At 42.3% G+C, this 18,795-nt stretch overlaps 1 protein-coding gene across 5 annotated transcripts in view; it reads left to right on the top strand.

The window, feature by feature from the left end:
• Nucleotides 1-18,795, top strand: part of GRM7 (glutamate metabotropic receptor 7) — a 259,416-nt gene that overhangs the window by 190,408 nt on the left and 50,213 nt on the right. For 4 of the 5 annotated variants that reach the window (XM_068694313.1, XM_068694312.1, XM_068694315.1 and 1 more), the window contains exon 8: nucleotides 9,707-10,642. The exons of the other annotated variant lie outside the window; for it this stretch is intronic. In XM_068694313.1, the coding sequence (XP_068550414.1) occupies nucleotides 9,707-10,642 (936 nt within the window). The remainder of the gene's footprint in view (nucleotides 1-9,706; nucleotides 10,643-18,795) is intronic. 5 annotated transcript variants of the gene reach the window in all.

Here is an 18,795-nt window from a genome sequence, read left to right as displayed (position 1 = left end):
TTGCCTCATCTTGTGGTATTCTCTTAAACGTACAGGAGCCTGTGGGCAGTCAGACTTGCTCTGAGAGCAAGTAAGGTGAGAAATAGAAGGTCAAAAAATAAATAACTTGTATTTTTAAAATAAGTGATGTTTTTGCTCCTACACATCACTTCTTAAATCCCTTTTTGCAAGTCTTCTGTACTTTTACCAGCAAAGATGTTCAAGAGCAAATACTTTGCTGGGATTTCTATGGATAATTATGAGTTTTGCTTGCTTTTGGCAGTAGTAATAATGCCAGTTGATGTGTTATTGAGGATTTAGTATTCTTTTCCAATACCTGAAAATGGAAAGGTGTTTTCAGTGACAGATGTGTCTTGTTGCATTCGGAGAACTTCATCCAGGCGTGTAGAGGCAAACCCTGTGTCCGTGCCGCTGCTGCTCTGAGCAGGAGGCCCGGCACCACGAGTTGTACAACAGCCAGTGAGCACTGCAGATTTTGCAGTTACCTGCCAGGTAATCGAATTCTCTTCTTAGATCCATTGTGAACTTGTGGGACTTGCACTGGGTGAAAGAGTCCTCTCGGAGGGCTGCTCGCTCAGCTCTTCGGGACAAAGCACCTGGTGAGGTGCAGGTAATGGTGTAGCCTAATGCAAAGGGCAGAGAGGTTTTACTCTTTGCCTTGGTTGCAGAGAAGATGTGCTCTTCGTATGCAGAACCTGGAAGTAGGAGTACTACGCGGGCTTACAGGCATTTGATCTCAGCTTTAACTTTATATGTTTGGCAGATCCTCAGCAGATGAGGACTGGCATTTTCAAGTGACATCCTGGAAACTGGCTCTTTTGTCTCCATTTTTATTTACTGGGTTTGCACGTACAGTATTTTAGGCTATTGTATTAACAGATATGAGAACAATTGGCTTAATGCTGTTTTGTAGCCTTAAAACACAATCCAGCTGTGTTCTGGAAAATGAAATTTTAAAACCAAACAGATGCACGTGCCAAGGATAGCAGAATGTAATTATGATGATTGCATAATATTGCACTTGTTTTATTTAGAGGGGACTAAGAAATTCTGTAAAGGGTTTTAGAAAGCTCTGCCCACACCAGGACCATGTGAACGGCCCTTAGAGTTTCCAACAATTAAGCAAATTATAAAAGGTTTCCAAAGGAGTTCATGCATTGAGTAGGTCAAAAATAATCATTTTTAAAATGTCCCTGAATACTGACTTACATAGAAAAGTGATGTGGTTTGCAGCAAGACTATAACATTGGATATATAGCGTGCATTTTAATGTGTCTCAGGCTAATTGTTTGCGTGGTAGGCAATAATGGCCCCAAATAAAGAGCTGAGAAGAGTCTTTAGCCTGCACTTAAGAAAGGCTTTTCCTCAAATTTTATTTGCTTTGTTTTCACCGTTTGTTTGTTTGTTTCTTCTTCCACTCATCTGAAAATGTACTTTTAATATGAAAATGCTGCATTAAATGATTCCCATGAAACAAGCTTGTTTACTTGTTAATTGCACCTTTTAATGGCATGGAGGATGTGTATTTGACCATTAAATGTAGCATCTGAGCATCCAGCTCCCAGTGGTAGCTAGAAATTGTGCCTATAATTAGATATTTTGTTCCATTCTTGCACTGCCTGTCATTTAGACAGGCTGGTGAAGTAAAATACGTAGTATGGAATTCCACCTCCCTTGGCAAAAACAGAGCTTTGGGTCCCTTTTTCTTTCAGAAAAACGACTGCAAAAGGCAGTACAGGCTGTTCTCCTGGATTTGGAATGCCTCTGTGACTGTAATGCCTTCCATGCTGCTGGGGAGGAGCGGGGAGCAAGAACCCCTGTACTGGAAAGGACGTGCTCCGATGGCAGTTAAATATTTCGGGTGCTTAGCTGGAGGGCATAAGTGATTGCTTCCAGTCACCTTTTATTTATTTATTTATTTTTTCCCAGAGAGGTGAAAGAGGGTGGTGGGAGGGGAAAAGGCAATTTGTTGCTTTACTGCTAATTTAATACGCTGAAATGTGACGAGGCACAAAATTCCTAAGTTTGGCTTGATTAAGGTAGGAAATGAAGCTCTGAATTTATTTGCAGAATTTTAATGGAACTTCAGGAGGACAGAAACATTATTGATGCAATTGGAAGGCCTGTATTTTTCCACACCCGGACCAAACCAGCATCCCATGTAGCTTTCAAAGCAGTAGCACACCAGGTGCCAGCATTCACCCATTGCCCGCTCAGTGACTGCCTGTCACCAGCCACCTCATTTCCCTTTTCCTTCCCTGGTCCCGTTTCAGTGAGCTGTGACTGCAGCCTTAATGGAAGAGTTGCCCCAGGCAAAGCTTAATTAAAGTCCCATCAGCCAGCCCTAATTTTCTGTGTACCAGTTACAGTGGTTGAGACTGATTGACTGAATATAACCTGAGCAAGATAATTTAATAGTATTACTAATGCTGCAGCAATCCAACTGGGGCCTAAAGGTGCTGAGTTTCACTCAGAATTTTGTATATCTTTCATCTTGCTTCCCAAGCCCCTGTGTCATTATGCCATGCATGCTAGCCATGATGAGAAAATTACTGTACCATTGATGCTGATTCTTTTAAAAATGGAAGACCAGGACCAAATAATTTGACTAGCAAATACTGGTCTTTGAATTGGCTCGGCAATTAGTAGGATAAATAAACTAAAGCATTCTGAGTTGGCAGGCACTTTAAGATAAATGCTATCCAAATCTCATACGTGCCATTTGGTACATCTCTAGTTATTACCCTTTCCATTTTGAAAGTAATATATCAGATTTGGCAGCTGCGTTCCTTTTTCAGAACCATAAATAACAGAAAAAGAAGTTATTAGCTCATAAGCAGAGATAAATAAACATCAAGGGATAATCCTTTTCTCAAAACCTGGGTAAGGTCAACTCTTGGTTCTACCATGAAAAATAACTCAGGAAATGAGTCTTGGGAAAAAAGTCAGAATTTCTGGATTTGTTTCTAGATGCCACTGTCAGCCAGTCTTGTTATTTGGGACTTAAACTCGCTAATTGCTGAGCATTATGAAAGTGTCAGAAATGAGCATTTGATTTCAGCTGTTCACTTAAATATCTGACCAATTACTTTGACCCAATATCAATCTATATTTTAGGTGCTTTGGTAGTTTGGATCGAGGGATTCTTGTAATCCTGCACAATGAATCCCTTTGGTCTTGATTTCTAGGACAGGCACAGAGCAAGTACAAAACTTCAAATACGCAGGGAAGGTCTGTTAGAGTCCTTGGGCACGTACTGAAACTCTGTGCACTGCTGCCTTGGCTTTCATCTCCCTCTGCCGCGGCTTCATTATACCAGCTGCAGAACTTCCTTCATCCTACTTAGCACGTACTGCTGCATCCGTGTGCCACTTTGAGATCTTTGGGTGGAAAACAGTGCGGGAGTCGGATGGACCATTTTATCTGTCTTTGTCAAGAGTCATGCGTAAGGTAGCCTTACCTAATTATTTATTGCATACCTCATGACTTTTAAGTTTCTTATTTTCATTCTGGCTGCAGCATGGCTATATTTGAAATTAGATCCTTGTGAACGTGTCCAACCATCCTAACAAGCAGAAGAAAGCAAAAAGCTGTGATTGAAGGGAACTTTGCTGAGGCGCTTTCCGACAGAACTGTAAAATATTGAACAGCTTCTCTTACATGAGTATGTAACTGGGACACCTCGCTTTGAAATGAAATCCTGCATCTTTCCCTTCTCTGGTTTGTGCCCTGGCAAGTACAGCTGTTATGACCTGGGTCCAGCGTGGTGTGCTCGGGATGGCTGCACCCAGCGTGGTCGCTGCCTGCCTGCAGTCGCGGGGGCCATGCTGGTGCTGCAGTCTGTGCTCTTCTCTATCAGGGGTGCCAAGCCTCGTCTTTAGCTGTGCTTTGTTAAAGGCCGTGACACTGAAGGACAAGCTAGCTGATGCCAAAGGGCATAAAATGTGTAAAGTAGTCCAGGCGGCTATGTTTGTAACCTGCTTTCGTTGTCCCAGTTAGGAGCCAGACAAGCTGTAAATTGCTCCTTTAATTAAGCAGCATTTTATCTCCTTATATATGGCCACAGGAACATCAGGAGTTGGCAAAAGTGCAGGTTGTGAGCAGTGGGACAACTGGGAGGTTTTTCAGGCTGAAATCTGTCGTTTGTGAGTTCTGCCAGTGAGACCTGCCCTGCGCAGTGCTGCTCCCCACATGGGAGCTGTTACTTTCGGCATCTAAAATATTAAAGCGAGCTTGGCCTATTTCGTGAAATATGGAAGAAGAGTGTTAGACTTGGTTATGTTTTGAAAATTTTGACAATGAAATATTCTGGAGGTGAAACTTCAGGTATAACACAACTGGCATCAACATGGAGCCCCCCCAAAACACCCCATCATTCCGAGCCCCGGGCTGGGGGCTGAGTACAGAAACTAATTGTAAGCCACTTCGGGATGAAAAATTCTCTTAGATTGCTTCTACTTTCGGAAGATAGATTTGCTGTAAGCTATCAACTTAAATAGATAAGCACTGTGTATTACAAATGTACATTTGGAAGAATATGTTCTTTTTTAATTAAAAAAATGCAGGGACTGCGGGATGAATACTGAAGATGCATGGTCCTTCCGCTTCCATTACGGAGGAGACAACACAAGGCTGTAGTCAGATATAAAACCATTAAAATAATTAATTTTCAGTTTTATTGTGTGTCAACAGGAATGTATGATAATAAGCGTTATTGCAAAAATTGTAGATTAAGCATTTTTCTCTAAATCAGTGTTGTGCTAAAAATGTCCTTGGTTTAATGTAGAACAAATAGCCTTTGGTGCTCATTAAAGAAGTTATTACAAGTGCTCAGTGGAACTGGTATCTGCTGCTCTCAAAGCAGGTGAGGTCGGTGGAAAATGATGACAAATATTAAGCTAAACAAACAGTATGAGCAGAAAAGGAAAGAGGAAAATAAATCAGTCTATGTAGGTTAAGATCTGCTTATTATGAGACCACCAAAAAGGTGCTACGGATTAGAAACAAAAATGATGATTTTAGTTGGAACTTAAACCAGAAGTAGTAGAACATGTCACATAAAATGCAATGCAGGTGCTATGCAGATTTTTATGCTGCACCCAAATACCAGGTGGCCCCACTCCAGGTGGCAAGAGCTAGCACCAGGGGGATTTAACACATGGGGTGACGCACAGAGTCACCAAGGCTTTCTCTCAGCCCTGGGCAGGAGTAGAGCTAACAAGAAAAGTTACAGTATGGGTTAAACACTGCATTTGCCATGCCTGGGCAAGTATTGGAGTAGGTTCATGTCTTTCTCTGGTAGTTTGGCTTATCACTGCAGTTATCTGTTTAAGGGATTTTAGTTGATATTTTGCAGGAGGCTTTGTTGACTGTGTGTTATTGACATATTCTTAGCTTAAAACTGTTATCATGTTAAAGCCCGGGATTGAAAAACTAATTACAAGACATTAATAGCTAAGCCCTAAGAGCTAAGTCATGCAAATATTGCTATCTGGGAAGTTGAATATACAGAAACTGTTTGAACTGCTGACTTAGTGACTGGAGCCTGAAAGCAATCTGCGAGGCAGCAATAAATCGGGGCGCAGTGCTCCGCAAGTGGATTCTGGTATGGCTGGGAAATTAACAGCACGATTGGTACAAACGTCCTGTTGGGGAACAGGGCTCTTTTTCCTGAGTAGGTTAATTATCAGTAATGTAATTATTTTTGTACTGATTTTTATTTTAATCAAACATTGCATGAAACAATTTAGTTCAGAACAAATAGCTTATTACAGAAATGTTTGTGGTGGTGAGAAAAGAAGCGACAATGTTTAAATTACACGCAGATATCGAGTTACTTTATTCATTAAAATGAACAATTACGTTGGGCCTTATGAGACAGGCTAAGCATTTCTTGTTAATGTTATTCTGTAGCGAGCATGCCGAGAATTAATCTAGGGAACAGATCCCAGCCCACCAGCTCGAGGTGTGTGGACAGGGGCGCGCAGGAGGCTCAGCCCCACGTGCCTGCTGCTGGGCTCCGGGGAGCTGGGGGGCAGCTGCTCCCACTGCAAGGGCCCAGAGCAATTTCCAGCCTTGTTTGTGGAAATTGGCATCTAGAAACGAACCCAGTAAATAAAGTAAGTAGGAGCATGTGGCCTTCGGGAAGCATTAAGTGGTGGCAGTGCACCCCCATACTGGGCAGACTGGTGCTGGGGGCATGTCCAGCATCCCTGCAAGGATGCTGGACTATGAGGGGTGGAAGGGGAAAACGCAGCGTAATGCCACCATGTAGTGGGTCTCGTGGATCCAAGTATCATGGAGTGGTGCCAAGTTCTTCTGAATGTCCTGCACTGAATGATATTTTTTCCGTTTATCAGATCACTTCATCAGTGGATGAGCTCTAATAGCATCAGTCTGCACATTATACTGCTGGAGATGGGCTACTTAACATGATGAGAAGTGGATAATGGGTGGAGATGTGATTTTTTCAAGAAATTAGACATACGTGTGTCTACAGCACCTAATGCAGTCTGGCTTTTGAGTCCTTCCCAGACTTGGCAGAATTGTAATGGAGGAGCTTGTTGTATCCCACAGCACTGATTTGGTCAAGTGCTAAGTTCAAGGTGCAAAACTGTGGAATAGCTGTGAGCACAGCGTGTCCAGCTACATCCGTAAGTGGTGTTAGTCTGGGAAAAAGTAAATCCCCTAATCCTCTGTGTGCCATTTCTGTGTATTACTGAAATGGAAGTTTGTACATAAAAAAGACACATTTGTATTCATCGCAAGAGTACTTTCTCATGATTTATTAAATTGTTTACTTACTGCTTTCTAAATGATAAGATTAGCATTTTCAGATAATTACTTTTTGGTTATGGGATAAGTGTTTATTTTACTTACTTATAAATCTTATATTTTTATAAGTACTTAGCACTCTTCCTCCATGAATCTTGGAAAAATTGTAGTTCTTTGTTATAAACATAACTGACAATACCTCCAGCTTAGAGATGGGAAGTGGAAGAAAAATGGAGCAAGGACATGATCAAGTACCTTGCCCAAGCTGCTCAAAAGCCGAGTGTTTGCTTTCACATGAACAGCTTTAAAATACTGACTTTTATCTGAACCTAACAGCAGTGAATCTCCTGGTTTGCTACAATCAGATTATATTGAATTAAATGACCTGCTATTTTGTTTTTGTAGAATGTGCTCTTACAGTTTTGTGGACAAATATCATCCGTACTATTTCAGCAGGATTCCGTGGTTCTGATACTGAAACTCTGAACTCAGCAAAATCTTGAAAAAAGCAGTTTCCAACTCACAGTGACAAAAATATTGGGAAAATGCCATCAAATAGAAGCAGGCTTAGATTAAGTAAATGGAAGAAGTGGCTGAATATAACATTTTTTTTGCCACAATAGAAGTCTTTTCTAGATTCAGGTTTCAAAAGCTTATTTCAAGGAAAATGCAGAAAAAGGGCAACAGAAAAATGTGAATCAGGCACAATTATTAGCTCCTAAGGCAACCAAATACACAGCTGAATATTTTATTGCTTTTGTTTGCATTTCTGAAGGCAGTTATAAAACCAAAAATTTATTTAAAAGACAAAAAATATTTCAAAAATATTTTTTTGCTTTGTGGGGAAAGCATCTCCAGTTTGATTCAGATTCTCATCTCACAGCTCCAGGCCTCTGTGACAGGTGGCCCATCTACCAGGCAGTTTTCATTATTAATTTTTTAGCTAGAAGCAGCAGAACACCACGGGTCTTTCTGAGGCCAGCAATATAGAGTTATCACAGTGTGGTCCCAACAGACCAGAAAAAAGCCTTGCCATAATTTTGCCCGATCTTCTGTTTACCTGCTTACACCCAGTATCTGCGCACAATAAAATGCCTTTCGGCTTTCCCCACTGTCTAGCAATGCCATGGGGTTACTTTTGAGAATATGGAAATTCAACCTTTTATAGGTAATATGGCAGGGAGGTGAGGGGTTGGGGTTGAGGATAGTGCATCGATGCAGTTCTGTGAGATATTTGCAGAAAGTTGGTGAGAATCCTATAATCACTGCAGACCGTGTCAAAATCCATACATGTAGGATGCTTTACTCATTCCATATCAATGTATGCTGTAAAGATTGCATCAAGTATTTTCTCCACGTTTGTCAAGGGCTTGCTGGCATTTCTGGTTGGACTGGGAATGAAGTGGGGCTTAAAAATGGGTTTCTTGGCTCTGGTGCATGCTCACCCTGAGCTGCCCTCTACCAGTGCAATTCAGGGAGTGCTGGGCTCTCCTCTAACACATCTGTAAGCTGCAATCCTTCAGCTCAGCACAGTGTGAGAGAAGAGTTTGTGGATCCTTTTTTCTTTCAGAATAAGTAGTGAATATTGAAGGTTAATGAAGTTTCTCAAGCAGTGGCAGACCTCTCGAATATCTTGTTATTGAGGGATTATTTTTATAACATTCACAGCAGAGCCTTTTGGTAGCATAGTATTTGAGCAGTCTGTGGCTTCAGTGTTTTTTCAAATATACGAAATGGAGTTGATACAGGATCTATTTTGAATTAAATTAGGAAGGTGCATCTTAATCCTTCAATTTAAGGCATGCAAACCCCAGTCTTCCTGTGCACATTAATAATCACAGATGGCTGATTCGAGCGACTCATCTTAGAATTTCTTAGTTGTAGAAAGTAGTGGAGCTTGTAAACATTTAATAACCTAAATTATTAGCTGAAATGTTGGTTTTAGTTATACTTACTCACATCTATCCCAGCAGATCAGGCATTATACCTGTAAAAGCCATACATAGGTGCACACATACAGCAGGTGGTAGAGTCACAGAAATTTTCCTGTGCAGGAGAATTGGGAATTTGGTGCCTGGAACTGACACTGGGACTGTCAGGACCTTCCCAGTGGTTATTTCAGGGAAGCTCCAATGCCAAACCTTGGTTCTTAGAAAATGCTAAGTGGCTTTAGTCTGGGATGTTTTGAAATGATTTGTGACTCTAATTTTGTGCTGTACTTGGGAAACTTTGAGCATATACTTTGGAGTTCAGGATTCTTAAGACTACAGAACAAATGAGACTTTCCATTTACTTAATATAATCATCTATAATTTGTATTCCTGGGGCATGGATGGTATTTCAAAAGCTTAATATGACTTTAAAATGAAATATTACCTAATTATTATATTTTTCATTGACTTTTTTTTTGTACTTGTATCACTTACATGGCTCTCACTGCAGATCTTACCACATTCCCACTGATTCTGTGCCCTGTGTAAGACACATTTACACCTCATTTAAAACATTAACCAGGTCTGTAGTAGTGCCAAGAAAGGAGAACTCTTGCTGTGGTCTCGGTAAGAAGCCCCAAGCTCTGGATGCACAAAAACCAGGTTCATAATGTAACTGCTGCCTTCCCGTTAGCCATTTCAGTGTTCTAACTAAATTCCATGCAGAAAGAAGGTGGTTTACACTCTACCATTTTATCTGATGTTGTGTGCCATTCTACCAGAACTTACTACTAATAAAAATGAGCAATTATGGTTGTAAGTGCAGTCATGGATTAGAGTCCCCCACAAAGACGTTGGTGCGCACGTTTCCTGGCAAAGCACAGTCTGTCTACCACAAATAAAGTTTTCCTGTTTGTTTGTAGGTTTCCCCTTGGTGCCCTCCTGCTGCCTGGCAGTCACATCTACGTAACCAGCCTCTTTCTATTTCAAATGTCTCATAGATCGATGAAATGCAGTGGGGTAAAGGAGTGCGCGAAATCCCGTCCTCAGTCTGCAGCCTGCCTTGCAAGCCAGGAGAGAGGAAGAAGATGGTGAAGGGGATGCCGTGCTGCTGGCACTGCGAGCTCTGTGACGGCTACCAGTACCAGGCCGACGAGGTGACTTGCTTGCTCTGCTCATACAACGAGCGGCCCAACGAGAACCGCACGGGATGCCGCTCCATACCCATCGTCAAGCTGGAGTGGCACTCTCCCTGGGCCGTGATCCCCGTCTTCTTGGCCATGCTTGGGATTATTGCCACCATTTTCGTCATGGCAACCTTCATTAGATACAACGACACTCCCATCGTCCGGGCTTCGGGGAGGGAGCTCAGCTACGTCCTGTTGACAGGGATATTTCTGTGCTACATAATCACGTTTCTGATGATTGCCAAACCAAACGTCGCAGTGTGTTCCTTCCGGCGAATCTTCTTGGGCTTGGGGATGTGCATCAGCTATGCAGCCCTGTTAACTAAAACAAACCGCATCTACCGCATATTTGAACAGGGCAAAAAGTCAGTGACAGCACCCAGGCTTATAAGCCCCACATCGCAGCTTGCCATCACGTCGAGTTTAATATCTGTTCAGCTTCTAGGTGTCTTTATTTGGTTTGCAGTTGACCCCCCCAACATCATCATAGATTATGATGAGCAGAAAACTATGAACCCTGATCAAGCCAGAGGAGTTCTCAAATGTGACATTACGGATCTACAAATCATTTGTTCCTTGGGTTATAGCATTCTTCTCATGGTTACATGTACTGTGTATGCCATCAAGACTCGGGGTGTCCCAGAGAATTTTAATGAAGCTAAACCCATTGGATTCACTATGTACACTACCTGTATAGTATGGCTTGCCTTCATTCCAATATTTTTTGGCACTGCCCAGTCAGCTGAAAAGGTAGGTGAAAATGAACAAATGTGCATCTGATATATCAGGATTCATTGCGGTTATAAATGATGTACTGATGCTCAGCTTTACATAGATCTTAAAATGAGCCATCCAGTTAGCTCATTACAGAGACACCAGCAATATAAAGCACTATTTTCCTTCTCCAGTTAGCCGGTGGGCTATTCATTTGATAAACTGGCGAATGATCAATAGCAATCATATTAGCCATTAGTTTTATTGTTGCATCCCTTTCAATTGTATCTTTTCAGCAGGATAAGTGGGAATTAACTGTCACATCATTCTTAAAGAGGCATCTCTTAACTAAATCATTTTGAATATGAGATATGAGAAACAAAATGTCAAAAAAAGGCTCAGTAGATAGCAGCGCTTCTGGAGTTCAGTGCTGAGGGCAGTGTACGGTCTTCTGATGAGTGCTCAGCTCCATAAATAGCAGCCTCAGGGCGTATTTACACCACAGGGTAAATAGTCTGTCCTGAGCTCCAGCTGCTGAGACTAGACTCAGCCTATCTGTGGTGGTGACTTTCAAACTTGCTCAGGTAGACTTGCCCTATAGTTCGTGGTACAGACATAACCAGAGTCCCGGAGTGAATGTCAGGTTGCTTTTTTCATCCATGAGGTCCACTTAAGCCCCACTTAATATTATGTTTAACCAACTTAAGAAAAAGCATCCAAACATCATAAATATTGTGTTACATAATATGATAACAAAGTCACTCCCTTTTTCCCAAGTTATTTATTTTTTTATTTATATTTATTAGTAGGCATGGTGTCCTTGGAGAAAGAAGGCAATAAACAACCAGAGGGCAGTATGATTCATTCATGCTCTGCTCTGCTTCTCCTCCTCCTCCTTCGGGGGTTCCTGAGGTAGCATTGCAGGAGGACAGCAGTGGCATTGCTCAGGCAGGGCCTTCCTTTCCATGGCCCTTCCAGAGAAAGACGTCTGCACCAGAGCCTTGTCCTCTGCAGCTCAAGAGGTTGGTTGTAGAGATCTGCAGTTGTTTTAGCCTGGTTTTACTGCTGGAAGACGAGAGGAAGCAGAGGGAAGCAGAGGTTATTGGGGGGTTTCATGTGCGAAGGGCTTTAAAGGGAGACGTTGCATCCCTAAAGGGAGGTAATTTCCACTGGAAAGGAGGTCTGCCAAGTCTCATTTCAAACACCTCTGCTCTCCCTGTCAAGGGGAAGATAAGAAACAGCCTAGGTGGCTTTAAACCCAGCTGGGTCCACATGTACCTTTTGGTCTGACACAGAGAGCACAGAGCAGCTTTTGTGCCTCTTGCCCGAGAATGTGCTCGGCCTGCAGGTGACCGAGATGAAGCGTTCTGAGCTGTTGTCTGCAAAGATTCAAGCAGGCGATAGAAAGACCTGAATAATTTCAAAGACTGCTGCCACATTGAAAATCACTTAGCAGTGAAACGTTTGGTTTTCCACATAGTCACAGGGCTGAATTAACCTGCACTGCTTTGAAAGCAGAAGATTCTTGCACAAATTCATGTAGGACAGTGAAAGGGACAGTTATTAGCTGGATTTCACACCATGTGCGGGAGATGATGGTAGGCACAGCAAGCAGCCCTTTGGGTCTGTGTGTGTTGAGCAGCTGGGGGGATGCATGTAGGGGTCCCCCAGCCTACTGGCATCTGCAGGCAGTGGCTGTAGCACATCTTACCACTGAGAGGTGCCAAATCTCAGTGCTGTGCCTTTGGCTGGGAATTATTCCCCATCCAGAAGGACCTTTGTGCCTACACAGGGAGCAGATTACGTGCTTCTTGCCTTTCTTTTCTGTCTCCTTCTTTTCTTTCTTTTTTTTTCTTTTCTTTTCTTTTTTTTTTTTTTTAAGTGGGGAGGAGGCATTGTACTTTTTTTGTGATTGCTAGTGATTTCCTGTCAGATATTTTCTCTGGAAAATATTGTGTATAAGCTTAGCCACACAAGTCTTTTCTGGAATGGAAATTGCTCCTGCTGAAAATCTCATGCAACGCAATCTTTTAAGCTGAGAAATGGTGTTATATATAACGCCGTGATTTTCATTGTATGGATTTACTTTATTTTATCAATAAATACAAGCATAATGTTGTTTGGTAGAAAGCATATTAAATATACCTCTCTTGTTCAGTGTAGAAAATAACCAAAAAAAGAAAAAAAAAAAAAAAAAAGACTGAAGCATGCTGCAAGTAGTTCATCAAAGGCAAATAATGCCAGCAGCAGAGCGGAGGGAGGCAGCGTGGGCTGGAGGCAGGCCAGGTACCATCCTGTGCTCCAGGGTGGAGGTGAAACCTTCAGGACGTATGGGAGGCTGTGTGTGGGAAAAGCCAAGTCCTGTCATCTTCCCAGCTTGCATTTGTTCAGACAGTTCTTTTTTCTGCTCTTAAGGCCTTCAGAAAACACCGGGGCAGGTACAATTTCCAGGCTGTTGGGTCACGCAGCCTGGGGGTGCCCAGTGGGTGCAGTTTTGGAGGCCCTTCCGAAGTGGTGTTGCTGTGGCTGTGAGGCAATGGCCTCGTAGCAGCGCTTCCAACCTGCCCATCTCTTGCTGTCTGTATTCTGGGGGTTGTGTTTTGGGTTGGGTTGGTTTTGCTGTGCTTTCCTATTGGTATATGTGCTAAAACGCTGGTGCAGCCTTTGAGGATCAGGATGCAGAAACCATGTCACGTCCGTGCTCAGAAACATCCTTCCTTGAGATCTGGTAAAAACCACAGCACGTGGAGGCAGCTGGCCCCTGCAGACAACAAGGGTCCCTTCCATTGCACTCAGAGCAGCTCCTAATTGCCAAACCATCACCTCTGATGCCCAGGGAGTTCAGAGGCTGAGGACAGGGTACAACGGTCATCCATCCTTTTGCCTCTTGTGGCCGGCCTTCTTACCCCATACCTCTCTGGAGAGGGTCTGTGCTGCTAAAATGCTGCTTTTGCACTCCTACCATAATTGTTTTTGACATCAAAACTATTTTAAATTCTCAGTGGATGTGTGGGTATCTTATCAGAAACAAAGTGGCCTCAAAGAGCTGTTAAACCAATTACAGGAGTCATAGCTCCTCCACAGAGTCAATACAAAGTGGCACTTGAAAAGAGCACAGATTGCTCTGTAAGGTCAGGCGAAGCACAGCTGAATCAATAAGCCAAATTGAGTCAAAATTTTAGAGTATGGAAGAGAAAAGATGGGAAGGATGCGAGTGGTGTGGAGCGAGCCCTCCACAGAGCTTCTGCCCCTGCCCCGCTGCACCAGCACTGACCCAGCCCCTGTAGCCAGCATTTGGGTTCATCGTCTGTCACCCATCGCTTCTTCCTGATCTGCCCCCTGCCCCTGAGATCCGCAGGGTCTCACGGGTACTTCATTTCCCTTTATTTCTTTGGATTATTTTCAGATTTTTCACAGATAGTGTCCTAAAAGAGCAACAGCGTGACAGAGCACGCAACGCGCTCTGATGCGTCCTGGAAACATCGATTCGCAGGTGGCAGCGATGGTTTACTTTTTGTTATTATTGCTCTCTCTTAATGTAAATATTTTTAAAACTTACATGGTGAGGATTACCAGAGGCAATACTTTCATGGAAAAACAAAGAAAAATACAGTGAAGGAGAAAAGGCATCTGCAGTTAAATCAATGCGAAAGGCGGTGTTCTTAAAATACGGGTTTGTTTTTCTGTACATAAAAGTCAATTTATTGCTAAGAAAACAATACTTTTCAACGCTTGTGCTTACCTTTTTGTTTTTGTAGTGTGACGTAGTTGGTGCTGTGGGGAGTTTAATAGAGCAGGAGGAATTGACTGAGGTTTGTGTTAAATAGCCTTGGTTAGGGTTTGGGGTTTTTTCTCGCCGCTTCGTTCTCCCTCTTTTCTCACAACGTTCAGCTCAGATTGTGGCTGTCTAGGAGATCACGAGCCATTTTCTTCTCCTGTGGTAATTCAGTATTGCCTTGTATATATACTGTTGCTTAAATTAAATTTCCCGAATCCCTAGGATGTAATACTGAAAAATTAGATCCCTTTAATGGCAAACCTAGATATCAATCTGCTTTATGTGTCAGACATGGCAGAATCCACTCGGGTACTTAGCTGGCCCAAAATACAGTGCTGGGTTTGGCATTTTACTCACAACGACTGCATAACTTATTAATATGTAGAGCTATATGGCTTCCTGGGAGTGTGCTCCTCCTGTTGTGAGGGGGGAGTTCTCTTTGGAAACTTGCCAGATCTGGAGCTGTTAGATTAAAAGAAATCATTGTCTCCACAGGTTTGAAGTCCGTACCTGCGCTCTAACCACGTACAGATGCAGTTGTATACGGTGAATATTCCCCCAAGATCTTATTTTCTCAAATTATGTCATTGAACTAATATGAGGGATATGTCATCATTATATTTTTATGTCTCTCGGAGCTTTTATTGCCTGGTAGCTGTGATTACTTTTATTTAGTAATTGCTAAGATTAAAATAATAAATTTCTGGATACGTCTACAACCCAGTAATAACTGTCAACATGCTCCGGGATATATGCTACAAATGGGATTTTTTCTTGGAGTATTTTGAAGACTTTTTTCAAGCAAAAAAAAGTTATAATCATGAGTCTGAGTGAGTGATGATGGTTTCTCAGCCAGCATGGTCTTACAACTTGGGACTTTTATTCAGCCTGAAACGAAGAGAAATGGGGAAACATTGACCATACATTCTTCACTTTCCATCATCTTCTTTTTGTAGCCAGATCACATTAACCTTTGGCTTTTTTTTTTCTTTTATTTTTTTTTCCAACTGTAATACAGCCACTTTGAAATCTGTAGTCTTTAATTCCATCGACTCTTCCGCTCTCCCTCAGGTTTCTCTATTTTTTAATGTTCCTTTTATTCAAATCAATAAGCAGGGTAAGTCAGGTATATTTGGCAGCAGCATTTTTACTTATTGTGTTGAATGTTACATAAATACTATAATTTCAAGGCGCATGCAAAGTGGATCCTTATTCAGATTAAATAATATCACATTAACACAGTAGCACTTCAGTACCCGTTCTATTTTTTGGTGAAACTAAGTTACCCTCCAATTCTCTGTAATACAAATACCGATTAGCCAGGTAGGACACACATTTATTTTCTCCCCTGGGAAGGTTTGAGATGACAGTTGCTATAGCAACTATACATATGTGGATTTTGGAGTTATGAGGATTTTAATGCATCTGCTGGAGTTTTATACTGTTGGGCGGTTGAGAAAATCAAGGTTTGAGGCTCTTGCAAAATGTGTCTTTAAATCTCCCGTATTTTGGGGCACATGGAAGGAGAATCAAGAGATGTAGCTTTATTTTAAAGAATTGTAATTTAAAATCCTTTGAAATGAATGGCTTTAAATAATGCTAAAATTTACTCTTTATAATGCCCCTGCATTTCAAAACAGAACTGAAGGCTGGCTCTAGTAATAGTAGCTGCTTAAAACTTTCTAACCACAAACAATTTTTCTCACCGTTCTGCATTTGAGTTCACCTGTCGCTGTACTGCTCTCAGCAGCTGTCAGGGATCTGCATGTTAAGTTACTGAAGTTCTTTATTTTACCCAACCTCGAGATTAAATCTGAGAAAACCAGGGACTGTCATGATCTGACACTTGGAGTTGTCCGGAGCCAAGCCTGACCCCACCAGCAGCTTTACCTAAGTATTTTTATGAGGAATCACACCACTATTGGAAAAATGTGATAAAAAGCTTGTGATTACCTGTAGTTAACTACAGAATTTCAAAAGTTAAATTTTCTAGAACCAATTTCATGCAATTCATGATTTAACCCTGAAAAAAAAAATAATAATAATTCTTGAAATAGTAAGTGCTGCAGGAATTTTGAGTTCTAGAGTCGTTGATCTTCTGCAACCCATTTGTTTCTCTCTCACCATTGTTTTGGTGGGTTTCTTCCCCAAACCAGCACTTCTGGACCGGCTGGATGCAGCTGGCTCCTGGCTTTCAGCAGCTGCTATGAAGAGCCCCTAGGGGAGAGTACAGCTCGTGAAAAATGGAATGGGATTGTTGGTTTTGTTTCACGGTGTTACTGATGGCTTCAGCCTCATCAGGAATACCTGCCCACATCTCATGCTGCCTGTTAGCTTAGTAAAAACGTAAATAAATGAAAAGATGACCCTAACACTTCGGTATAGAGGAGAGAAGTGCAGTCATTTGTCACTTCTCTTAGAAATTACAGGAAATGGCTTAGGGCTCACCAAGAGAAAACTGAATTAAAGCTTAGGTCGGTTCAGTTGTTGGACAGGTGTGAGAGGGACAGGAGATGGGCTCCAGCCGTACAGAGTTGTCCTTGTGCTGTGGATGAGGTGTGTGATCCCTTGGCAGAGGTGGGCTGAGCTCCGAGATCCCTGCGGGGCTATGTGAAGGAGTGTGGATTTACCTCTGGGTGCCGGTTGTATTTTTAAGAAAACATGAAGCTGTTTTGCTCTGTGGCTATGCAGGATATGCCTGAGGCAACACCTGTAGAAAAGACAAGCCACTTTGTAATTTTACCGGCTGCTCTCAAGCTTTAAGTGTGCCTTTCCTCTTGTCACAGGAGACTTGCATGTGTGAAGCGAAAAGCGTGGTTGGATTCTGTCTTTGTGTCGTTGCTCGTGCTGTGTCCTGTGCGATAGGGGGGCTGCCCTGAGTGCCCCGCCAGGCTCCCTGAGGGGCAGCTGGGCCTTTGCAGACAGCAACACAAAAATCAAGGAGCCACCATGTGGGAGAGAGAGCCTGGCCCCGAGACACCCCCCGTACCACATCATTTACACTGGTGGAGCTGCATTTTTTTAAGCTGGATTTGACAATGGGTATTGCAAAAGCAGTTTGATTTACTTGTGTCAAGCATCAAATATTTCCTGAAGTTTTGACACTCTCTGAAGTGAGGCTGCAAGGGTATGTTAATGCATGTTGCTATGAAATTTCTTGTAACTGTGTGTCTATGTTGGTTAGAAAACAATGACTGGTGGGAAAATCTCTCTTAAATATGTATATTTAAATGTGTTTTAAAAGCTTTAATTTTCACTTCTTTCCGGAGCTTTATAATGATTCTGGATTTTTATCCACCACTAATTTGTATAATGCTCAGCCACGCAAAGATTTTAATGTTTCATAAAAGAATACAATAATAACAGTAATAACAGTTCCTTGCGCAGAGAAGAAACCTGCAGCACTGAGCAGATGGATTTATAAACAACAAGTTGGGAGCATTGTATCAGCCGTTAAGCAGCAATTCCAACAGCCCTCAGAAATACCATGCAGGGCAGGCAGTCGGGTCTAACTCTGTGTTCTCAACCTGTGTTCATCGCTGGGGCACACGGAGTGCCCTCCAGGTTGTATTAACCACGGGAATGGTGGCAGCATCAAGGGAGGGAGCTCGGGGAATTCACGCTGGGCAGATGCCTAGGGTTTGCCCGAGATGTGGGACTTGACACCTGTACTCTTCAGAGGCATCTTTAAGAACACGGAGAATGAAGGAATTTTGTTGATAAATATATCCAGAAGTGCACATGTACTCGTGTTGCTGCCTCATATTCCCAAGTGTGCACTCTCCCAGAGACATTCCTGCCTACACCTCCAACACCTGCCTTGGAGGTCTCCCACCCGAGCATCTGCCTGCGTTCAGCACCTCTGAAGTTCAGCCAAGGCAATAAAAGGCTGCAGGATCGGTGAAACTGCAGGTCTGTTGCTGTGTTTTCAAGGCAGGTATTTAAAGCTAGGTTACAGAAAAAGTGCGTACTCTGAGTGAAATAAGAGATGATTAGAGCAATTACATCCTTCTCAGAAGACCATAAATTAATGGCAATTATGATTCTTGAAACAACAGAAGCATAAGGTACATCTAACATTGATCTGTTTTATCACATTTGCTGCATTGTAATGCTCCTTTAATGTTAATATGTACTTTTGTAGTAAAATCTAATTGAAAACACTGAGCAGGCAGAGCCCAAGGCCACAATCATGTTCCACATAATTACCTAAGGAGGAGGGTGTACGTTTGCAATGAAGGGATGCCACCAACCGTTAGTCAGGTATAAGCGGTGCACGCATTGTGCTCGTGCTTATACCGTAATAGCCTTACAGGAATATATAGGTGAATGCTAAAAGATAATTAACAATCAATTCATTTTGTGAAAATTTCAATTATTGAAACAGGTATCTTCATAATGGAGTAATAAC

The sequence above is a fragment of the Anas acuta genome, chromosome 11 (assembly GCF_963932015.1).
Source record: "Anas acuta chromosome 11, bAnaAcu1.1, whole genome shotgun sequence".
Lineage (NCBI taxonomy): Eukaryota > Metazoa > Chordata > Aves > Anseriformes > Anatidae > Anas > Anas acuta.
Note: the sequence above shows the minus strand (reverse complement) of the source record. Positions and strands in the feature narration are given on the sequence as shown.